We start from the raw sequence: 24,989 nt of genomic DNA on the forward strand, positions 1-24,989 counted from the left end.
TTGGCCTTCCCTGTGGGCCGGAGGCAAATCCCCTCCCTGTCCTTCTTGCTTCCTGCCCCAGGCCCCGAGCTGAGGACGGAGAGCCCAGAGGACAAATCCCCCCGTGAGACCCTGGTGGGAGAGGCCGTTTTGAAGGGCTCCCCGGCGCAGGAAGGCAGCGGGGAGGAAAAGGGCCGGAGATCCCCCCGCAGGAGGGGCTCCAAAGCCATCCCAGGGTGCTCTGAGGAGGAAAGAACCAGCCTGTGCCAGGAAGGCGGCTGGAGCTTAAGCCAGAGCTCTGACCTGGTGGTCCCTGAGCAGCCTCCCAGCAGAGAGAAGCCCTTCAGGTGCTTGGAATGTGGGAAGAGCTTCAGTCAGAGCTCTCATGTGCTCCGACACCAGGACATGCACACTGGGGCACGTCCCTACACGTGTGGAGAATGTGGGAAGAGCTTCAGCCAGAACTACCACCTCCGCACCCACCAGCGCATCCACAGCGGGGAACGGCCCTACAAGTGTGAGGAATGTGGGAAGAGCTTCAGCCGGAGGTACCACCTCTGCACCCACCAGCGCATCCACAGTGGGGAACGGCCGTACACATGTGAGGAATGTGGGAAGAGCTTCAACCGGAGCTTTCACCTTCGTTCCCACCAGCACATCCACACTGGAGAATGTCCTTACACGTGTAGGGAATGTGGGAAGAGCTTCAGTGACAGCTCCACCCTCCGCAGACACCATCGCATCCACACTGGGGAACGGCCCTACAAGTGCTTGGAATGTGGGAAGAGGTTTCCAACCAGGGGGAATCTCTACACGCATGAGCGGACACACAGGGATGAGAGGCCCTTCTGCTGCACCGACTGCGGGAAATGGTTCAAGGAGAAATCCCATCTTGTCACCCACCGGCGCATCCACACCGGGGAGAGGCCCTACAAGTGTGGGGAGTGTGGGAAGAGATTCACCCAGATTGGTGTCTTGACCAAACACCAACGGACCCACCAGTAAGGGAAGCCCTACCAGTGCCCCGACTGCAGGAAGAGCTTCGGCCGCTGCTTCCACCCCTAATGAAGCCCCTGGTGTTGAGGCAACCCCTGGAGTCCAGTGACTGTCAGTCCATCCCTTTTGACCACAAAGGGCCAGTCCCCTTTAACAGAGGCACGTTCTTCCAACAGAACCCTTCTTGGGGGGTGTGTGGAGATTCCTGCCTTGGCTGGGGACCCCCCAAGGTCACTGCTGGAGGTTGAGAGCAGAGATCTCTTCACAAGCATTGGTCTGTGGGAGTCCCATCCATCTCCAATTAAGAATTATTGCTTTGTGCCAGCTTGAGTAGAATTGCTTCAACAATTGCTTTAGTGTAGAGCACTGTCCTATCTTATCCTGTACTCCTGGTAGTTTTAGTGTTTGTCTTGTGCAGTAAATAATTCTGATGAAGATTTTTTGTCTGGTCATTTGGAACCCTAAATAAATCAATAGATTTGATTTGCCATCATTAAAACCTTGGGGACAAAAGTGGTTCACTTACACCTCTCTAATTTCTCTAAACTGAAACTGTTGTTTCAGTTGTCCCAAGGCTGAGATTGGATCCAGCAGCCTCCAGAACCCCAGAGTAAGTTGGGAGCTCAGGGGGGCCACCACCCATTGCCAACTCCCCTGTGCCCAAAGACCCCCATGGGGCCATCAGGCCTGCCAGACCACCTCCCCTTTTCCACCGTTCTCCCTGTTCCTCCCACTTTCCCATTGTCCCCTCAGTCTCCAATTTTCCACCTGAACAGTTTTGGGGGCCCAACCCCCACTTTTTGCCCCCTCTCCTGTGGGTGCTGAAGGAGAAAATGAGGCTGCACACACAGAGTTCCATTACGGGACTTGTCCGCCCATCTTTCCGGTGTCCCCCTTTCATTGGGGTTCCTTTGGAAGCAGCGCCTGGGCTTTGTCTTTTAGTCCACTGGAATTCCCAGCATGGCCCCAAAGCAGTGCCCTGATCCCACACATTCCCCTCCCCTCATGTCCTGGCTGTGTTCAGCCACCAGAGAAAAACACAGGCTGCCATGCAGAGCGTTCCAAGTGGTTTCCACTTTGGCAAACAGCACTCTCTGGATGGAAAACACCAGTCAAGGCCAAAACACTCCTTTTGCATCCTGATTAGCTGAATGCAGCTGCTGCTGCCTTAACTTGTTCCCATAAAAATTCTCAGGGTTCCTTTGCTTCCAGGAGGCCCCACATGTCCCAATGGCCCCTGGATTCCATGAGCCTCCCCAGTCTCCAAAGGTTCCTTTAGTTCCACGAGACCCTGCAGTCCCAAAATGCCCTTTGGATTCTCAGAGATTTCCCATTGTCCCAGGGTCCCTTGTGCTTCAGAAGGAGCTGCAGTGGGATAGTGACCCCTTGGTTCCGTGAGCTGTGCAGTGTTCCAGGAATCCTTGGGTTCTTGGAGAGCCTGCAGTTTCACAAGGAGCACTTGAATGCAGGAGGTTCTACAGGGTCCCAATGGCCCCTGGATTCTGGGAGGTTCAGAAATATCTCAGGGCTGAGAAAACTGGGATTGTTCAGGCTGGAGAAGAGAAGGCTCTGGGCTGATCTAATTGTGGCCTTCCAGTGCCTGAAAGGAGCCAACCAGAAAGATGGAGAGAGACTTTGGACAAGGGCCTGGAGTGACAGGACAAGGGGCAGTGGCTTCACACAGATAGAGGGAAGGGTTGGAGGAGATAGTAGGAAGGAATTCTTGACTCTGAGGGTGCTGAGATGCTCTTTAAGGCCTCTCCCAAGCCAAAGCATTCCATGATTGTGGGACTGGTGGGTGAGGTGGTGGTCGGAGCCGTCTGGGGCACAAGGACACAAAATGAGGGAGTTTTCCATTGTGGGGGAAGGAAGGAGGGGGCAGCAGAACTGACCCCTTGGACACCTGGCAGGCAGGCTTTGGCTGGAAGCTGGTGATGGGGAGCTGAGTGAAGCCCCCACAAGGCAGGAGGAAATGGTCAGTGACCTGCTCTGCCAGTGAGACCCCCCCAAGTGCCTGGGCCCACATGGGATGCAGCCAAGAGTCCTGAGGGAGCTGGAGAAAGAGCTGGCCAAGCCACTCTCACTCATTCCCCAGCAGTGCTGCACAACTGCACAAGTCCCAGCTGACTGGCCACAAGCAAATGGGATGCCCATGCACAGGAAGGGCCAAAAGGAGGATCTGGCAAACTCCTGGCCTGTCCCATTGACCTCAGGACTGGGGAAGTCCATGCAGCAGATCCTCCTCATCCCATGGCAAGGGCAGGACAACCAGGGGATCAGGCCCAGCCAGCGTGGGGTTGGGAAAGGCAGGTCCTGCCTGACCAACCTCATCTCCTTCTCTGACAAAGGACCCGCTCAGCAGCTGCGGGAAAGGCTGGGGATGTGTCTCTGTGGAATTCCAGAAAGCCTTTGGCACCATCTCCCCCAGCATCTCCTGCACAAACTGGCTGCTCACGGCTTGCCCGGGGAACTGTTTGCTGGGTGACAAAGTGTCTGATGGCCCAGGGAGTGGTGGGGAATGGAAGGAAATCCAGGTGGGGCCAGTCACTAGTGGGGTTCCCAAGGGCTCAGGGTTGGGGCTGCTCCTGTTTAACATCGTTCTGGGTGATCTGGGCCAGAGGATCGAGTGCCCCCTCAGGAAAGTCGTGGACAACACCACGTTGGGTGTGAGTGTGGATGTGCTGGAGGGCAGGAAGGCTCTGCAGAGGGATCTGGATCAATAAGGCTGGATCAATAAGGCCAAGTGTCAGGGCCTGCTCTTGGATCCCAACAACCCCCTGGAATGCTCCAGGCTGGGGGCAGAGGGGCTGGAGAGCTGCTCAGCAGGAAGGGACATGGCAACCATCGTACATTCCCATTGCTATTGTCGGTTGCCATGGCAACCCTCAGACATTCTCTTTGCTATGGTCAGTTACCATGGCAACCACCATACATTCTCATTGCCACTGTCAATCACCATGGCAACCATCACACATTTCTATTGCTATCGTCGGTTTCCATGGCAACCCTCAGACATTCCCATTAGTAAGTTCAGTTACCATGGCAACCATCACAAGTTCCCATTGCTACGGTCAGTTACCATGGCAACCACCATACATTTCCATCACTATGGTCATTTACTACGGTAACCTCTTGGTTCCTCTTGGACAGAAGCAGATGCAGATGAGCCTCCCTGTTGTGCACCAGCCTGGCAGCTGTGCTCTAAAGGCCTGTGAGACAAGGGGTGTCTTGAGCAAGACCCTGCACAAACCTCTGGCACTCTTTGCATCCTGTCATGGTGCCTTTCCAGTGAATTCCAGGGTTATCAGAGCCAACTGGAATGGGCTCTTTCTCTCACTCCACAAAGTCAACCAAACCACTCTCTCCTCTGACCCTCACCCACAAAAGTTCACCCAAGTTGTTCATCCCCTAGAGCAGCTGCACAGGTCCAAGAAGCTCCTTCCCACTGAGGACACCTCTCTCCTGCTCTTTCTGTCCAGTGTCTCCTTGGCCTTCTCTCCCAACCCATCACAGCCCTGCAACCTGGGAACTGTCTCAGCAGGCCTGGGCTGGTATTGCCTGCAAGTGGAATGAAGAGAGACTTGGGGCTGCAGCTCCTCCTGCCTGTGCCCCACACGCAGGGCATTGGGGCCTGTCTGGCTGCAGCCCCTCAGTGGGGCACCGGGGTAAGAACAGACTTGCAGTGGGGAAAGCTGCTCTGAAAGCCCCGAGAGCTGGGCTGTGCAGAGGCTTTGCTGACAATGGCCTTGGGGGTGGACGTGCTGGGACTCAGGCCCAGGGGGAAGATCCCAGGCCTGATCCCTGAGGAGATCAGCACATGCTGCTGAAATGCTGGGGGAGAGAAGAGCCAGCAGAGGGAGGAAACAAGTGTGGACAGCCTGGGCCGATGTGCTTTGGACTCGTGCCTGGCCCAGCCTTGGCTGGGCAGAGAAGGGACAGCCTTTGTGTCCCTGCAGGGCTGGGATTCACTCCCTGCCCCAAAGGCACCCAATGTGTCTGATGATCCCTGGGTGGTGCCTGTCCCACAACTGCTGCGAATGGGGATGGGGTTCCTGCACAGGCCCTGTGCTGTTCAGGGCAGCTGCTACACTTGTGCTGCAGAGCCCTGGCACCTCCCCTGGCACTACAGGCCCCTCTTTGGCTATTCAGTCCAGGCTCAGCTGCCCTCAATTAGGTTCAGCAGTGAAGGCATGTCCAGGAGACAACTGCCACTGTACTCCGAGGACATGTAGAAAATACCCTGATAAAGAACAGGAGATAGACCTCTCTCCCTGTGCCACCTGACTCCATTTGGTCACCTGAGCACCTCTAGGGGCTGCCCTGGACAGAAGGAACAGTGACAGGTTCCCCTGTCCTACCTGTGGGCCCCTTCTGCCACTGAAGTTGGCCAAAGCAATGTCCCAGCAGCCTCCAAGAAGATCCCACAGCTGCTGCCCTGTCCCTAGGAACTGCTCCATTGGAGCCTGCAGTTCCCAGCAGGAATCTCGGTCACCTCTGGCCCCTCAGAAGGAACCAGGGGTTTGTGTCCCAGCAGGTCACTCCTGGCTTTGGTCTTCCTTCATTGCCATGGGAGCTGGGACAAGGAGTCACCTGCAGGTGCCTGTTTTTTGCCCACTGAAGTGGGGCAGGAGGAATCCCAGCCCATGGGGGTTGTGGAGGGAGCTGAGTGTCCTTCTGGCCCCAGGTCTGCAGAGCCACAAGGAGACACCTCTGTTGACTCAGCTGAGTCCCTTCCCTCAGTGCAGGTGAAGGAGATCCCTCCTGGGCACTGTCTGGGTTTCCTGTCTAATGATGGGACATGAAAAGGGGACTCTTGAACTCTGTGTGTGTTTGGAAAAATGACAGTGCTGAAAGAAGTGTCTGTGCCCAATTGAGAGAAGGAACATCATTATTTCCTTCAGCTGTGTGCCAGTAGGTTCCCCTGAAGCCCCAGGGACAGCTGGAGGGAGCCCAGAGGGGCAGAGAAAGGGCTGCCTGGGGCTGTTGCTGTGCTGCTGAGCTGGGCTGGGCTCCTGGCACACAGGGAGCTCCTGGCAACCAAGAAGAGCTTCAAAGAGACAGCTCTGCTGGTGAGCAGCTCCTCTGCACAGCCCAGCAGGGCTGAGGGCACTGCCTGCAGCACCCAGGGCACAGAAGAGAAAGGACAGAGAGATGAGAGGCAGCCTGGGCTGGGAGGTGACTGAGCTCTCACTACAGGAGAAACCTTCCCAGGATTTGAAAGAAGAATTCTCTGGCTGTAGGAAAGTTCAACTTGCCTTCCTGGAGTGATCTCCTAAAGCTGGCACATCCCACAGCTTCTAGGATCTTTCAGCAGGACTCTCCCAGTTGCTGCAGTGCAGGGGAAGTGGCCATATGGCAGAGCAGGGCAGGAGCTGCAGGCAGCAAGGGCAGAGAGGAGGAGAGGAGAAGGGAGCAGGAGGTTCAAGGGATCCTGGGGTGGGAGGACAGGGCAGAGCTGCTCAGGGCAGGAACCTTGCCAGCCCTTTGCCACGGTCAGGCTGTGGCTGCAGAGCAGTGCAGGTGAGTTCCTGCAAGTGCCTCTCCCAGCTGCCAAATGGCAGCAGTGGCAGGAGCTGTCAGGATGGCTCTGCTGGATTTGCTGGGGTGCAGCAGGAGAAGCTGCTGCAGAGCAGGACTTGCTGCTGCCCCATCAGAGGCCCAGGGCCAGAAGGTTCCCTGTGGCAGGGCTGGCTGTGGGGTGGGAAGGTGGGGGTGCAGCCAGGGGTGCCCAGGGCTGTGGTGCAGAGCAGGGTCCTGCCCCCAGGGCTCTGTGTGCTGGGGCAGGGACTCTGCTGCCTGCCAGGGTCAGCTCTCAGCCTGGCCAAGGAGCTGCCACAGCCCTGCAGGGAGAAGGGGTGGGTGGAAGGAGTGACCCCTCAGGGCAGGGCAGGGCTGGGCAGGGCCCTTCAGCTGCAGGCTCAGGGCTCCTCACAGCTTCAGCTCCACCTCCTCCATTTCCAGGGGCCCTTCTCAGGAAGCACATCCCCCCAGAACACCTCCCCCTTCCCAGCCCCCGCAGGGTGTCTGGGATCTGCTCTGCAGCCCCTGCCCAGGCAGAGCTGCCCCTGGGCACTGGGCTGGGGATGGCTCTGGCAGCACTGGCAGGGAGCTGAGCTGGGCACAGGCAGGGGCTGCTGGCAGGAACAGCTCCTCACCCAGAGACAGGCAGGCAGGGAGAGGCAGCTGCTGCCACAAGGGCTGGGCAGGGGGATGTGGGTCCCTCCCTACTGTCCCTGTGGCACAGACCCCTTCCCTGAGCAGCTCCTGCCTGGGCTCCTTTCCCAGCCTAAGCAGAGCCTGTGCCCTCAGGCCCACGGGGGCTGGGCTGTGCATTGCCCTGCAGCAGCCAGAGCCCAGGCAAGGACAGGGCCCTGATTTCCAGTTGTCTTTCTGTGTCCCTCCTCCCTTGGCAGCAGCACTGTGGCACTTCCCTGCCATCCCCTGCTGCCTGGGCTCTCCTTGTTCTCACCAGTGGGTTTTCTGAGCCACTGTGGGGTTTGGGGGGGGGGGCAGATTCCTGTCCAGACACAAACCCTTTGGGTGCTGCTGTGGGGATGTGTCTGTGGGAGCCAAGTGCCCAAGTGCCCTCCAGGCACCTCCAGGGTCTTCAGCTGTTTGCCTGGGTGTCCTGCAGGGCTGCAGGTGCCCTCCAGAAGGGCACAGCTCTGCCATAGGATCTCTGTGCTGCACAGGATCCCCATGGAGAAAACTCCTCAGTGCTAAATCCATGGAAATGCTCTGGGCAGTTGCAAGGAGCATTTTGTGTCTCACTCTGGGAGAGGAGATATGGAAAGCTGAGAAGTGTGTCAATCTGTTCTTTTGACATGGATTTCTTGGATATCTGTGCAGTTTCTCTGTAGGGGAACAGTTGAGTGTGATGCTCCTCCAGCTCCAAGCTGCCAGCACAGGCAGCTGAGCCCAGGACTGATGGGCAGAGCAGCTCTTTTCTCTGCACTAAGGGACCGTCCCTGTGCCCCTCAGAACCCTCAAGACTTGACCTGCAGTGCAATAGAAATGTCAGGGATTTCAAACATCCACAACCACTCCTAAGTGTGGCAGGTGCAAGTGGGTGAACAAATACAGAGAATTCCCTCAGCTCAGTCCTTCATTTGGGCAAACTGCAAACAGCAAAGCTGAGAAGCTCTTGGATGTATCATGAGTACATTTAATTTGAGATCACCCTGCATTCCAGGTTCCCTCTCCCAGCAGAGCAAGAAGGAGTCCTTAAGAGCCCATCACAGTTACTGCTTAACATGGTCCCCTCAAGCAGCAAAACCCAGAGCTCAGGGGAGGGAGCTACAGGGAGGTCTGAGTGAGGAGAGAGAGCCTGAGAGTGGGGTAGCTGTGAGAAGTGTAATGTTTGGCTGCAGAAGCCTGGTCTAACTCAGCAGTGACTTTTCCTCAACAGATTAAAATAGTCTGAGGAAGGAACAAATGTGCAACAGCAGCTCCCCCACCCAGTTCCTCCTCCTGGCATTGGCAGACAGGCGGGAGCTGCAGCTCCTGCTCCTCACAGCACCCTCAGAGAGCACAAACCAGAGAAAAGAAATGCCTTGACTTGGAGGGGATTTCCCTGAAAACTGAGATGGCTTTGCTGAGAGGAGGCTGTGTTAATTGTTCCCTGTGTTTTCCTTTTCTTAACAGACCTGTCCTAAGGAGCAGCAAATGTCCAACAGCAGCTCCATCTCCCAGTTCCTCCTCCTGGCATTCTCAGACAGGCGGGAGCTGCAGCTCCTGCACTTCTGGCTCTTCCTGGCCATCTCCCTGGCTGCCCTCCTGGCCAACGGCCTCATCCTCAGCGCCGTAGCCTATGACCACCACCTGCACACCCCCATGGGCTTCTTCCTGCTCAACCTCTCCCTCACAGACCTGGGCTGCATCTGCACCACTGTCCCCAAAGCCATGGACAACTCCCTCTGGGACACCACAACCATCTCCTACATGGGATGTGCTGCACAGGCCTTTTTCTTTCTGTTTTTCATCTCAGCAGAGTATTATCTCCTCACCACCATGTGCTACGACCGCTATGTTGCCATCTGCAAACCCCTGCACTACGGGACCCTCCTGGGCAGCAGAGCTTGTGCCCACATGGCAGCAGCTGCCTGGGCCACTGCGTTTCTCAATGCTCTGCTGCACACAGCCAATACATTTTCCCTGCCCCTGTGCCAGGACAATGCCCTAGACCAGTTCTTCTGTGAAATCCCACACATCCTCAAGCTCTCCTGCTCACATTCAGGCTACCGCAAGGAAAATGACCTTCTTCTGGCTACTGCCAGCTCATCACTTGCTTGTTTTGTTTTCATTGTTTTCTCCTATGTGCAGATCTTCAGGGCTGTGCTGAGGATCCCCTCTCAGCAGGGACGGCACAAAGCCTTTTCCACGTGCCTCCCTCACCTGACCGTGGTCTCCCTGTTCCTCAGCACTGCCACATTTGCCTACCTGAAGCCCCCCTCCATCTCCTCCCCATCCCTGGATCTGGCACTATCAGTTCTGTACTCGGTAGTGCCTCCAGCACTGAACCCCCTCATCTACAGCCTAAGGAACCAGGAGCTCAAGGATGCCCTGAGAAAAATGATGGCTGGATGCTTTTCAGGAGCAATAAAGTGCCTGTTTTCTGGTGTGTAGCATTCAGAATGGGACTCATTGGCCCAGCCTTTCTGCTCAGGTTTTTCATGGAGGACATCGGGTTCTTCTTGCAATAATTTCCTGTGCAATTAAATATTCTTAGGCACCTGCCTTCTAGTTTAGTGTCCACCTTTTGACCCAGAGACTGTATAAATGATGAATTGTGCTCACTGAGTATTTAAACAAAATAAAGAACCCTGCAGTGCCTTCTTTGTCCAAGACCCTTCTTCTTAGCTGTTACTAAAGGACAGCACACTGCAGGACAGGGGGTATTTGCAAACAGGAAGGAGACAATAATCCCAGCCCAGCAGCACTGCCAGGGAGCAGCAGTGCTTGGTCTTTGCAGAGCTGCTCTCTTGCCACTTCCACACTGTCCTCCTGAGCCCCTTTCTCGCTGTAAGGCCTGAGTGCTCTCTGAGCACAGTCCTGGGGGCTGGAAGCCCTTGGAGCACAGGCAGGGACAGGCCCTGGGAACTTGTGAAGCAGAGCTGGGCTCCCTTACAGCATCTCCAGGATGCTGTGGGATCTTCTGAGAGCAGGGCATGTACTGGGTCACTTGTTCTGTGACCTTGCTCCAGGGCTGGAACTCTCCTGCAGTGTCCCCATGACACTCCTGCTCTCTGCTTTCCAGGTTCCAGTTTTAGATCCAGTCTTCCCCTCCTGTTCCCAGGGACATCCTGGGAGTGCTTCAGAGCTGCCATCCTGGGGCAGCTCCTGCCCAGCGTGGGCAGGCACAAGGTCTCTCCAGCTGCTCCTCTCACCTCCCCAGTGCCACTGTTTTCTGCAGCCTCCTCATCCTTGCCCAGCACAGCCCTCCTGGCACAGTTGGACACAGCCCTTGTTCTACCCCCTCCTCAGGCACCTGCCCAACCCCCTCAGCTCCAGCCTGAGGGCCAGAAACCTTCAGGACAGGGAGGCACCAGGGAAAATGCTGAGCAAACCTTTCAGCTGCACTCAAATCCAATTGGAGGGGTTGGTCTCTAGGAAGAAATCCCTTGTCATTCTCCAGAACCACCAGGACAACCTGTGTTGTGTCCTGGGCACTAAACTGGAAGTGTGGGCTATGGAAAAGGTTTTGGTGTCAGGGATATTGAGGTGTCTGGGCAATGTTACTGGGAGACCTCTCCCAAACACTTGCAAAGGCCAGAGCCATCCCAGAGCTTCCTGGGGCCTTGGCAAAGGCAGACATGGAACCAGTCTACAAACAGGGCAGCAAGGAGGGTTGGGAGACTTCCAGACTGCTCAGGCTCAGCAGGGAAGGGGATAGGGCAAGTCCTCCTGCAGCCATTGCCAGGCATGGGAAGGACAAGGCAGGGATTGCAGAACACCTGTGGGAGGGAAAAGAAGGGGATGTTTGGGGCCCAGACTTCATCAAGGCCCTTGACATGGTCTCCTGTGGTGTCCTAATGGCCAGACTGGTGAGAGCTGGACTGAAGATGTGGTGGGTGGGAAGTTGACTGAATGAAGAGTGTCCAATAAAATCCATGGTACAAAGTCCTCTTGGCAGCAACTTCCTGGTGAAATCTCTCAGTGATCAGCCCTTGAACACCACTACAGAACATCTTTATTATCTCTCTGTACATTGGGACAAAATGTATTTTCAAGTCCTTTGTGGATGATGCCAAATTTCAGGGAGTTCTTGAGCAACCCCTGGTTTAAAGGCACATACTGGGGCGAGAACTCCAATAAAATGTACTCAATCCCCTTTTATTCCCTACCAATACAGGGAGACAAAATACAAGGAGTATAAGTGAAAACAATAAGAGTTTACTGATAAGAAATACAGCAGGAAAAACAGCAATACCAACAGAACAGTTCAAAGCAACAGCAGAGAGAGAAATTGCCTCCTCTCTCCCCCCCGCCCCAACTCCCTTTTGTAAACAGATAAAAACAGGGATCAACACGTGTCTCCCTTCCCCATTTTCACCCTGAATGAACAAAGAACAAAAATTAAACCACAGGAGAGAGGGGGCAAAGCAAAATGTGGGAAACTCTCTGGTCTGAGATCAGTTGTGCTGCCCAAGAACACGCTGACTCCAGAGGTGTCCAAGCAGGGCAGCGGGGGGGAGGCAGCGGCTCTGCTTGATTCCATGGAGTTCTGGGGAGGCACAGTGGGCCCTTGGTTCCAGGAGGATCTGAGATGTCTCAGGGTTCCTTTTGTTCCAACGAGACCCCACATGTCACAATGGTCCCTTGGTTCCATGAGATTCCACAGTGTCTCTACATTCCTTTGGTTCCATGAGGCCCTGCAGTGTCACAGTGCCACTTGATCCTGTGACGTTACAAAGAATCAGAATGGCCCCTTGATTTAAGGCCAACTGCACATGGGGCTGCCTTGGGGGGAGTGTGGGCACCCAGACAAGGGAGTTGTCACCCCCCTGGACTCAGCCCTGGGGTCACCACATCTGGACTGGTCTGTCTGTCTGTGAGGCTCCCCATTCTGGAGGAATGAGGAAGAACTGGAGAGGGTCTAGAGGAGATTTGACAGGATGGAGCTTTTGTTCATATTGGAAATAGAATGAAATCTCCACAAAGAGTAGCATTGAAGGTTCAGACTGAAGGTGAGGAAAGAGAAATATCACTCAATGGGGACCCTTGTGGTGCAAGAGGTCACCCAGAGGGAGTCAGGATCAGCCCATGGCTTTGTGTTCCAGGGAACAGCCAGAGCTGGTGCAGAGACATCAGGGAGGGTCTAGAAATGCTGCTGGGAGGGGGTGGGAAAGCAGGAGGGGGGTGTGCAGCCTGCAAGGCCAGAGCAGCAGCAGGGCCAGGGCAGGACAGCCTGCAGGAGAGATGGCCAAGGGCTCTGGCAGGGCTGCAAGGCCCAAAGGCACCCAGGCCTTTGTCCCCTTGCCTCTGGCAGCTGCCTCTGCCACTCAGGCCACCACAACCAACTTGCCTGGCAGGTTCTGCCCTTGGTTTCTGCCTCGCCCCTCCCTCAGGAGCCTGGCAGGGGTTGCCCAGTTTTGGGCCTTTGTTGTTCCTCCCCCTCCCATCCCAGTGCCCCCCAAACAGCCCTGAGCCAGCCGGGAGGGACAGGATCTGCTGGGCCAGGGCCTGGGGCTCAGGCCTTGGCCTTTGTGCTCCACAAAACCAAGGCAGGCTTTGCTCAGCATTGCAGGGGCCTGCCCAGAGCCTTTGTCTGCCTGCACTCCTGGCCTCCAAGGAGCTGCTCCAAGGAGTCCCTGGGGAGGCTTTGTCAGTGCCTGCCCTCAGTGTGGCCCAGCAATGCTTCCAGGCACTTGGACTTTGGCTTCTGACTTTTTCAGCAGCTGCTTCAATCTTCTCTCAGTACCTCAGGATCATGGGCTGGGCTGCAAACACACCGTGGGGCTCATTAAAATCCAGAAATCCCTCAGGATCTCTTTGTCTTCCTTTAATTGTCTTCAAGGCAATTTCAAAACAAGTCTTCGAAGTTTGTACTTTTTTTTTAATTCAATGATGGATATATTTAAGTTCATAGAAGAGGTGATAGAGGTGTTCTCCAAGTGATCTTGATGCTGAGTGTCTCCTCAGGAGATCCACAGTGACCCTGGATGATCAATATTGCTCCTCACTCCCCAACCTCACCAGTTCTGACATGGCCCATCTTGGACTGACAGCTGATGCAACTCCAAACACACTGTGGGACCCATTAAAACACTGAAAAACAAATTATTTTTCTTTCTTTAATTGTCTTCAAGACATCAACAACTAATTAGAGTTGTTTTGTAGTTTAGCTAAGGAAGAAGATTTTAAAGTGGAAGTCATGAAAAATATATATTTTTTGATGAAAGAGAATGATTTACACAGAGCCTTGGAATGTAAGAGGGTCAGGATGCAAAGGATTTGGACACAAATATAAGGGGGCAAAAGAGATTACTAGCATTTAATTATTGACCAGTTTGACAGTTATCAGGTGATTCAATAGCATTTGTCACAATTTTAACAGTGACTGAATTATAGATTCCCAAGAACAACATTCCCACCATGGTCAATTCACACCCACACCCAGGCAGAGACGTGTGGACACATCAATAGCTGGGTGTGGAAAGGTCCCTCTCCCAAATTCTCCTTGTTGTCAGGGAAAAACTGCCACAAATCCCTTTGTGTTTCCCACCAGACAAGGGTCACAGCTGGAGGAGTGTTTGTTGAGGGGGATTAGAATTGTCATGGGCATCAGGGAGGGTCTTTGGAGTGTCACAAACTGGAGGGTTCCCGAGCTGGGAGAGGCTGCCAGAGGTGTCCCACTGAGAGGGAGGTGCTGGGGAGCTGCCAGGGCCTCCCTCAGCACCTCTGGTTGTGGGCTCCCAAGGGGACTGGCTTTAGTTATCTGCTGAATGTCCATCCTGGTGTCAGCAATGACTGGAGTTTCCACAGTATTTGGAAATTCCATCTGAACAGTTCCATTTTGGTTCTGATTTCAGGCAGGGAATATTCCAAGGTTTTCAGGGGATGACTCATTGTCCTGTGTTCCCCATCTCTTACACCCATCCAAATCAGCTGGATGGTTTATTGACAATGTGTCCCGAGGGGCGGCACCTCCGATGCCATAGAAACCCCTCCCCTGGATTAGGAAACCTTTGGAATTCAGGAGGTGTTCCAGTGGAGCATGAAAATGAACAGCAATTTTCCTAAAGCCCAGACCCCAGCAGAACAAAGCCAGGCCCCCTCAGTGTCAGAGCAAAGGTCCCCCATCCCTGTGTCCCTGTGGCCGCTGAGGCGGCAGCGCAGGCCCGAGGCGGTGCCGGGTCCCGGTGCAGCCGGGGCAGAGCGGCGGCTGCGCGAGCGGCAACCCCGGCGGTGAGTGCGGCAGCCCCGTGGGAGCGGCGGCTCCGGGCACAGACGCCGGCGGCAGCCGCTGTGGCTCCTGGAACCGAGTGGCCATTGGGACACTGCAGGGCCTCCTGGAATCCAGGGGCCGGTGGGACACTGGGGAGCCTCTTGGAGCTGAGGGAACCCTGGGATATTTTGGAACATCGTGAAATCAACGAGCCATTGTGACACTGCAGCACCTCATGGAACCAAAGGAGGTCTCAGAGTTTTTGCAACCTCATGGAATCAAGGAGCCATTTCTGGCAGGATGCTCTGCTCTGACAATACCTAAACAATGATCAGAGAATGCAAACAATGCAAGCTCTCTGTGGTGAGTTACTGCTGGTGCAAAGGTCCTGTTTTTAATGTTGAATTGTGCTAAACTCAAAGTGCTTCATGAAACTTCAAACACACATCCTGCTTTCTGGAACAGGATTTGACAGATAAGCTGCTCCCTGGCCTGCCAATATGTTCAGCAGTCAAACCCTTGATAACTATAAAAGCCCCGTCCAACTGTCATGGGGCAGATTCTTCCACAGACTTCCCTGAAGTGTGTGAAGCTTCTGCCATGAAGCAGGGACAGCTCTTCATGGTCACTGCCCAGGGGTTAAGTGAAAGAGAGAGAACTACCCCTTGTAATGTGGGGTGAGTTACCTCAATGTCTGCTTCAGGATTGTTTCTTTTTGCTGGCTTTGATCCAATTGCTTTATAGAATGACTTTTATAGACTCCAGTGTCCTATCTTACACTATACTGCTAGGAGTTTTTTGGCTTTTATAATTCGAAGTAAATAACTCTCTTTAAGGTCTTTAGTCTGTTCAATTGGGTGACAAATTTTCTGTTCATTTGTCAAAATAAACAATTCATTTTCTAGAAATATTTCTGATTTGCCATCACTAAAACCTGCAGGACAAAGTGATTGAATCACACCTCTATAATTCCTTCATACTAAACCAAAATCTGAGCCTGAGATTGGATCCAGCCGCAGCCAGGCTCCTCTCTGAGAAGGAATTTGCAAAGCAAGGGGATCCTTTCTGCCCCTCGTAGCTCAACGAGACGGCTTCTGCCATCAACTTTGTCTAAGCCTTCCACCCCCCCAGCCCCAAGCCGTGACACAGGGGCATGTCTTGTGCATGCAGTGCAAACATGGGCTCCTGAGCTGGTCATTTGCTGTCCCTCCTTGGAGGGAAGAACAAGCCCAATGGCCTGGGGTGAGAGGCCAGTGCTGGGAGCGCCGCTGGCTGTGCCAGGGCACTGCTGGGTGCCCCCACCCTGAGCACTCCCACCCTTGTGCTGGTCACTGCTGGTTTCCTCTGCAGGGCGTTGTGTTGGGCACATCCTGGAGAGCAAAGTGGAAAGCAGATGGAAGCTTTGAGGCCCTGGCCTGAGGAGATGCCCCTGCAGGATGGCAGTGCTGCTGCAGAGGTCAGCTCTGTGCCAGCAGTGCCCGTGGCTGTCCCTGCCTGCAGTCCCTGGACAGTCCTGCAGCAGGACTGGGACCGACTGCCAGAGCACTGAGGCCTCCAACAACACAGGGCTCTGCAGGACAGTGTGGAAGGGAAAGGAGAGGAGGCCACGCAGGAGAAGGGCTGCTGCTCCCTGGCACTGCTGCTCTGCTGGGACTCTTTTCTGGCTCAGCTCTGCACAGAGGCACCAACCCTGCAGCTGCAGAGAAGTCAGAGAGAAAAGATGTCAGGCAAAGAAGTCAATGCAAAGTTCTTTATTTGGTTTAAGCAGACAGTGAGTAAAATTCCCAATTTGTACAGCCTGTGGGCCAGGCTAGAAAGGCAAACACTGAATTGAAAATGCTTTTATATATATTTTTTATGCATATTTATATATAAAGATTTTTTAGTGTAACAAATTCTCACAAAAATAACACCCCGTACCAGGAGCAAAAAATAGAGAAGATATGTGTTGTGGTAGGAATTCTTAATGATACAGCAGAAATAAGAAGTTAGCCAGAAACCTTGAGATTTAAACACAGGGAAGCCTGTTTATATTTACTGTCTGATATTCTTACAGTATCTTTTAATTAAGTTGACCTAGACTGCAGAGGTAAATCCGTTTTATAACTCTGTTTGCCCCCATCTGCATTGTGTTTGTGATTTAAGTGCAGCTTTACTTCTAATACTACAAGTGAAAATTCTGTAGCAAGAAGGCCCTTTTTTCAAGGTAATGTACAGCTTTTATATACCCAAAATGGAAAGAAATATCTGTTTATCTGTTTAAAGAAAAATATCTTCCTAGACCTTTAACCCCAGCCATCAATGGAATGATTGCCCTGCTTTCCCAAAACCCTATATATAGCTAAAGTTATGTCAAATAAAGTATTCAGCTTTGTACCCACAAACTGGATTGTCCGTTATCGTTCAAACCGTCTCAGATATGTTGGGCCTTTAATGAAGTACATAAAAGGATTGACCTTTAATGAGGTACAACACATGCAGAAGAAGGAGAGTTTGTTGCTTCTGAAAAACACCCAGTTATCATTTTTCTCAGGGCATCCTTGAGCTCCTGGTTCCTCAGGCTGAAGATGAAGGGGTTCAGTGCTTGAGGCACCACCGAGTACAGAACTGACAGGGCCACATCAAGGGATGGGGAGGAGATGGAGGGGGGCTTCAGGTTGGAAAATATGCCAGTGCTGACAAACAAGGAGACTACGGTCAGGTGAGGGAGGCACGTGGAAAAGGCTTTGTGCCGTCCCTGCTGAGAGGGGATCCTCAGCACAGCCCTGAAGATCTGCACATAGGAGAACACAATGAAAACGAAACAACCAAACACTAAACCGGCAGTAACCCCAATGAGCCCAATTTCCCTGAGGTAGCCTGAGTGTGAGCAGGAGAGCTTGAGGATGTGTGGGATTTCACAGAAGAACTGGCCCAGGGCATTGCCCTGGCACAGGGGCAGGGAAAATGTGCTGGCTGTGTGCAGCAGAGCATTGAGAAAGGCAGTGGCCCAGGCAGCTGCTGCCATGTGGGCACAAGCTCTGCTGCCCAGGAGGGTCCCGTATGCAGGGGTTTGCAGATGGCAACGTAGCGGTCGTAGCACATGATGGTGAGGAGGAAATACTCTGCTGAGATGAAAAAGGCAAAGAAAAAGAGCTGTGCAGCACATCCCATGTAGGAGATGGTTGTGGTGTTCCAGAGGGAATTGTGCATGGCTTTGGGAACAGTGGTGCAGATGCAGCCCAGGTCTGTGAGGGAGAGGTTGAGCAGGAAGAAGTACCTGGGGGTGTGCAGGTGGTGGTCACAGGCTATGGCGCTGAGGATGAGGCCGTTGGCCAGGAGGGCAGCCAGGGAGATGGCCAGGAAGAGCCAGAAGTGCAGGAGCTGCAGCTCCCGCCTGTCTGCAAATGCCAGGAGGAGGAAGTGGGTGAGGGAGCTGCTGTTGGACACTTGCTTTTTCTTAGGACAGGGTCTGTTCAGAAAAGGAAAAGACAGGGAACAATTAGGAGATACCCCTCTCAGCAGAGATACTCCATCTTTCATAGTAATCCCCCGAAACCATTTGTATTTCCCTTATGCTGGCTCAGAGTGGTGTGAGCAGCAAGAATTCTGGCCATGTGCTGCCAAGGGCTCAGCTTTGCTCTGCTGCAGTGGTGACATGGAGCTGGTTTGTGACAGCTCTGATGATCACAAGGGATGTCAGATGTAACTCACCTTTAATGGAAAAGCTCCATTTCTGACCCCCCCTAATCACAAGACTGTGGACTGCAGAACAGAGGTTTCTATTGTCCTTAGAATAATTCTTCTGTTAGATATGTTCCACCATTAAATCTGCAGACTGTTCTTTTTAGGAGTAAAAATTCTCATTTTTATTGCTAAAAATGTGAAGAATCTTTAGAAAAGACAAGAGACAAAAGGGCTCAGCTCTCTGTGGTTTAAAGCAGATCCAGGAGAGCTGCGGAGTCCTTCAACCTGTTTCCCATCTGCCCTGCTCTTTCCCTTGTGCTGCATTCACTTTGATTTCACACAAATAAATATTAAAAATCACATCCACAAATACGTGTGCAGTGATGAGAGCAGGACAATGTTGTTTCCAAGGGCAGCTCTGTGAAGTGTCCCCTGTGCCAGCCTAGAGGTGCAGCTGTGCTGGACAGAGGAGGACAGGAGCCCTCCTGCAGAGAAGCCAAGGGCTGGGACAGGAGAGTGCCCACCCCCAAGGGAAGGCTCAGCACTGCCCAGGATCCTGTGCTCATTTCTGACACTGCCTGAAATATTCATTTCTGAGAGGAAAGACACCTCAGAACTAATTCCTTTCCTGTAGCCCCTGTCTTTTGTGAGCTTTGCAAAAAATTCTCCATTCAATATGGTGTAGTGGTCTGGAGCTGTGAGCAGGTCTGACCCTGCAACAGCGAGACATGGAAAAGATCCTCCCTCAGCTGCCAGGTTTGCTCCTTGCCCACAGCCCTTCTGCCCCAGCCCTGGCAGCAGCTCCCCGGGCCGGCTGAGAGCTGCCCCTGGCAGGCAGCAGAGTCCCTGCCCAGCACAGCACCCTGGGCTGCAGGACCCTGCTCTGCCCCACAGCCCTGGGCACCCCTGGCTGCACCCCCGGCTTCACAGCTCTTCCAAAGTGCCCCAAAACAGCCCCTGCTCACCCATCCCATCAGTGGGGCTGGGCCAGCTTTAGGAGATGCCTCCAGGAGCTGCCCCTGCACTGCCCTGCAGCCACAGACTCACCCTGTGCAGCCCTGCCAAGATTCCTCCTGCAGGGAGCTCTCAGCCATCCTGCCAGTGCTGAGCCCCTTGAAGCTCTGTCTGTGCCCTGCTGGTGTCCCTGAGCTGGCCTGGCAGTGCCCTCAGCCCTGCTGGGCTGTGCAGAGGAGCTGCTCACCAGCAGAGCTGTCTCTTTGAAGCTCTTCTTGCTTGCCAGGAGCTCCCTGTGTGCCAGGAGCCCGGCCCAGCTCAGCAGCACAGCAACAGCCCTGAGGCATTTCATGACCCTCAAGGGGGTTTGGTGTTGTTTATGTGAGACTCAGTTCCTGAGAGGAAGTTCAAACTTTTCAAGAAGTCAAAATGAGATGGAAACACTAAAGTTTCTTGTAGTGCTAATGAGTCTCACTGAGGGACACAACTGAGAACTTCTCCCTGGGTTCCAGTTAGAGCAGAAAACTGCAGACAGTGATGACAAGGATGGACAAGCAAGGGAAAGGTGACTGATGCTGAATAAACTTTGACTTGTTTCCTTAATCCAGAGGACCAAACCCTGACCCCCAGCCCCTGGGAAGGCAGATCCTGTCTCTGCCTCATTCCTCAGGGCTCTTCCTGGGGCACTGGGATGTGGGATGTGCAATGCCAAGGGCAGAACCATGGGGTGGCACCTGCCAGGTTGCTGAGCAGGTACAAGGAGGCCATGAGGCCCCAGGGCTGCAAGGGGCACTCCCGTCCTGCTGGCATCAGGGGCACAGACAGCAGCCATGGCCAAAGGCCTGCAGAAGGTGGCTGTGTCAGGGCCTTTCAGCTTCTCCCCCTCCCTGTCTCCTCTCCAGCCCAGGCTGTCCTACGGTGTCCATGCCCTGCCCCTTTCCCTGCAGGCTGTCCTCATCCCCCTGGCTGCCCCACCTGGCTGGCACCTTCCTGCACTGACATCTCTGCGTCCTCCCTGGCTCTTCCTGCACACACAAAGCCTTGGGCTCATCCAGACTCTTTCTGGGTGACGTGTTGCACCCCAGTGTTTTCCATGGAGTGAAATTCCTTTTTCCTCATGTCCACTCAGGACCTCCCCAGCTGCATTTGGCATTAATTCTTTCTTTCTCATGCTCCTTTCTGCTCTGACAAAAGGATCTACCATCTCTATATCCTCCCTTCAAGCCCTCTCAGGGCTGTCCTGTGCTGTCCTCAGTCTCCACACCATTGAGGCCACAGCTCCTTAGCCCCTCTCTAGTGCTCATGTGCTTGAGACATTTAAAGCCCATCTTGAGAGATTTCTGGACACTCACTAATGTTTTTGCAGATGAAAATATCGTGCTCATAGTCTAAGGAAATCACAGTTGCCATGACAACCAGCATGCATTCTCATTGCTATGGTCAGTTACCACGGCAACCATCATATATTGCCATTGGTACAGTCAGTTACCATGCTAACCATCATACATTCCCTTTTCTACAGTCAGTTACTACAGCCAACCATCATACTTCACACTGGTACAATCAGTTACCATGGCAACCGTCACACATTCCCATTTCTATGGTCAGTTACCATGACAAACATCACACATTCCCACTGCTACACACAGCTACCATGGCAACCATCACACATTCCCGTTGCTATGGTCAGTTACCATGGCAACCATCATACATTCCTGTTACCACAGTCAGTTACCATGGCAACAGACATACTTCCCACTGCTACAGTCAGTTACCATGGCAACTGGCATACATTACAATTGCCACGGTCCTTACCATGGCAACCATCACACATTCCCATTGCTATGGTCGGTTACCATGGCAACCATCATACATTCCCATTGCTATGGTCGGTTACCATGGCAACCAGCATACATTCCCATTGCTATGGTCGGTTACCATGGCAACCAGCATACATTCCCATTGCTATGGTCGGTTACCATGGCAACCAGCATACATTTCCATTGTTACAGTCAGTTACCATGACAACCATCAGACATTTCCATTTTAATGGGCAGTTACCATGGCAACCAACATACATTCCCATTGCTATGGTTGGTTACCATGGCAACCATCAGACATTTCCATTGTTGTGGGCAGTTACCATGGAAAACAGCATACATTCTCATTGCCATGTTACCATGGCAACCATCATACTTCCCACAGGTACAGTCAGTTACCATGGCAACCATAATACAGTCCCATTCCTACAGTCGGTTACCATGGCAACCATCATACATTCCCATTGCTACAGTCAGTTACCAAGGCAATCATCATACATTCCTATTTCTATGGTCAGTTACCATGGCAAACACCATACATTCCAACTGTTACCGTCGGGTACCATGGCAACCACCATACATTCCCAGTGCTATTGTCGGTTACCATGGTACCCATCACACATTCCCATGGCTGTAGTCTGTTACCATGGCAATCGTCATACAGTCCCTTTGCTATGGTCGGTTACCATGGCTACCATCACACCCCCCCCGTTGCTGTGGTTGATTACCATGGCAACCAACATACGGTCCACTGCTACAATCAGTTGCCATGGCAACCATCATACAGCCACGTTGCTATCGTCAGTTACCATGACAACCATCATACATTCCCATTGCTACAGTCAGTTATCATGGCAATCATCATACTTCCCACTGCTGCAGTCAGTTACTATGGCAACCAGCACACATTCTCATTCCCACGGTCAGTTACCATAAGAACCACCATACATTCCCATTGTTACAGTAGGTTACCATGGCAACCATCATACATTAGCATTGCTATGGTCAGTTACCATGGAAACCATCATACAGTCACGTTGCTATGATTGTTTACCATGGCAACTAACATACATTCTCATTGCTACGGTCAGTTCCCATGGAAAATATCATACATTCCCATTGCTACAGTCAGTTACCATGGCAAACAACATACTTCCCACTGGTACAGTCCGTTACTATGGCAACCACAATACATTGTCATTTCTATGGTCAGTTACTGTGGCAACCAACATACATTCCTGTTGCTACAGTCAGTTGCCATGGCAAACATCATACTTCCAGTTGCTACAGTCAGTTTACCATGGTAACCATGACACATTTCCATTGCTACGGTCATTTACCACAGCAAGCATCAATCATTCCTGTTGCTACAGTCACCATGGCAAACATCACATATTTCCATTGTAACAGTTTGTTACCATGGCATCATCACAGATTCACATTGCTATGCTCAGTTACTATGGCAACCATCATAAAGTCACATTCCTATGGTCGGTTACCATGGCAAACGGAATACATTCCTGTTGTTACAGTCAGTTACCATGGCAAACATCATACATTCCCAGTGCTATGGTCGGTTACCATGGCAACCAGCATACATTCCCATAGCTACAGTCAGTTACTATGGTAAACTCTAGGTTCCTCTTGGACAGAAGCAGATGCAGATGAGCCTCCCTGTCTTCCACCAGCCTGGCAGCTGTGCTCTAAAGGCCTGTGTCCCAAGGGGTATCTTCACCAAGACTCTGCACAAACCTCTGGGACTCTTTCCATCCTGTTGTGGTGCCTTTCCAGAAAATTCCAGGGTTATCAAAGACAACTGGAATGGGCTCTTTGTCTCACTCCACAAGGTCACCCAAACCACTCTCTCCTCTGACCCTCACCCACAAAAGTTCACCCAAGTTGTTCATCCCCTAGAGCAGCTCCACAGGTCAAGAAGCTCCTTCCTGCTGAGGACACCTCTCTCCTGCTCTTTCTCTCCTGTATCTCCTTGGCCTTCTCTCCCAACCCATCACAGCCCTGCAACCTGGGAACTGTCTCAGCAGGCCTGGGCTGTTATTGCCTGCAAGTGGAATGAAGAGAGACTTGGGGCTGCAGCTCCTCCTGCCTGTGCCCCACACGCAGGGCATTGGGGCCTGTCTGGCTGCAGCCCCTCAGCGGGGGCACCGGGGTAAGAACAGACTTGCAGTGGGGAAAGCTGCTCTGAAAGCCCCGAGAGCTGGGCTGTGCAGAGGCTTTGCTGACAATGGCCTTGGGGGGGGACGTGCTGGGACTCAGGCCCAGGGGGAAAATCCCAGGCCTGATCCCTGAGGAGATCAGCACATGCTGCTGAAATGCTGGGGGAGAGAAGAGCCAGCAGAGGGAGGAAACAAGTGTGGACAGCCTGGGCTGATGTGCTTTGGACTCGTGCCTGGCCCGGCCTTGGCTGGGCAGAGAAGGGACAGCCTTTGTGTCCCTGCAGGGCTGGGATTCACTCCCTGCCCCAAAGGCCCCCAATGTGTCTGAGAAGCCCTGGGTGGTGCCTGTCCCACAACTGCTGGGAATGGGGACGGGGTCCCTGCACAGGCCCTGTGCTGTTCAGGGCAGCTGCTGCACTTGTGCTGCAGAGCCCTGGCACCTCCCCTGGCACTACAGGCCCCTCTTTGGTTGTTCAATCCAGGCTCAGCTGCCCTCAATTAGGTTCAGCAGTGAAGGGATGTCCAGGAGACAACTGCCATTGTGCTCTGAGGACATGTAGAAAATACCCTGATAAAGAACAGGAGAGAGACCTCTCTCCCTGTGCCACCTGACTCCATTTGGTCACCTGAGCACCTCTAGGGGCTGCCCTGGACAGAAGGAACAGTGACAGGTTCCCCTGTCCTACATGTGGGCCCCTTCTGCCACTGAAGTTGGCCAAAGCAATGTCCCAGCAGCCTCCAAGAAGATCCCACAGCTGCTGCCCTGGCTCTAGGAACTGCTCCATTGGAGCTTGCAGTTCCCAGCAGGAATCTCGGTCACCTCTGGCCCCTCAGAAGGAACCAGGGCTTTGTGTCCCAGCAGGTCACTCCTGGCTTTGGTCTTCATTCATTCCCGGAGGAGCTGGGACAAGAAGTCACCTGCAGGGGCCTGTTTTGTGCCCACTGAAGTGGGGCAGGAGGAATCCCAGCCCATGGAGGTTGTGGAGGGAGCTGAGTGTCCTTCTGGCCCCAGGGCTGCAGACCCACAAGGAGACACTTCTGTTGACTCAGTTGAGTCCCTTCCCTCAGTGCAGGTGAAGGAGATCCCTCCTGGGCTCTGTCTGGGTTTCCTGTCTAATGATGGGACATGAAAAGGGGACTCTTGGACTTAACTCTGTGTCTGTTTGGAGAAATGACAGTGCTGAAAGAAGTGTCTGTGCCCAGCTGAGAGAAGGCACATCATTATTTCCTTCAGCTGTGTGCCAGCGGGTTCCCCTGGAGCCCCAGGGACAGCTGGAGGGAGCCCAGAGGGGCAGAGCAAGGGCTGCCTGAGGCTGTTGCTCTGCTGCTGAGCTGGGCCAGGCTCCTGGCACACAGGGAGCTCCTGGCAAGCAAGAAGAGCTTCAAAGAGACAGCTCTGCTGGTGAGCAGCTCCTCTGCACAGCCCAGCAGGGCTGAGGGCACTGCCTGCAGCACCCAGGGCACAGGAGAGAAGGCAGAGAGATGACAGGCAGCCTGGGCTGGGAGGTGACTGAGCTCTCACTACAGGAGAAACCTTCCCAGCATTTGAAGGAAGAATTCTCTGGCTGTAGAAAAGTTCAACTTGCCTTCCTGGAGGCTTCTCCTAAAGCTGGCACATCCCACAGCTTCTAGGATCTTTCAGCAGGACTCTCCCAGTTGCTGCAGTGCAGAGGAAGTGGCCATATGGCAGAGCAGGGCAGGAGCTGCAGGCAGCAAGGGCAGAGAGGAGAAGGGAGCAGGAGGTTCAAGGGATCCTGGGCTGGGAGGACAGGGCAGAGCTGCTCAGGGCAGGAACCTTGCCAGCCCTTTGCCAGGGTCAGGCTGTGGCTGCAGAGCAGTGCAGGTGAGTTCCTGCAAGTGCCTCTGCCAGCTGCCAAATGGCAGCAGTGGCAGGAGCTGTCAGGATGGCTCTGCTGGATTTGCTGGGTGCAGCAGGAGAAGCTGCTGCAGAGCAGGACTTGCTGCTGCCCCATCAGGGGCCCAGGGCCAGAAGGTTCCCTGTGCCAGGGCTGG

The 24,989-nt window shown here is 53.5% G+C and overlaps 1 protein-coding gene across 1 annotated transcript in view; it reads left to right on the top strand.

Moving 5' to 3' along the window:
* The first annotated feature begins 279 nt into the window (after nt 1-279).
* LOC135405287 (zinc finger protein 665-like) overlaps nt 280-24,989 on the top strand; it is a 137,056-nt gene continuing 112,346 nt past the window's right edge. Inside the window, exon 1 of the mRNA XM_064639952.1 lies at nt 280-914. Within this exon, the coding sequence (XP_064496022.1) occupies nt 385-914 (530 nt within the window). The 5' untranslated portion in view covers nt 280-384. The remainder of the gene's footprint in view (nt 915-24,989) is intronic.

Source organism: Pseudopipra pipra, chromosome W (assembly GCF_036250125.1).
Source record: "Pseudopipra pipra isolate bDixPip1 chromosome W, bDixPip1.hap1, whole genome shotgun sequence".
NCBI lineage: Eukaryota > Metazoa > Chordata > Aves > Passeriformes > Pipridae > Pseudopipra > Pseudopipra pipra.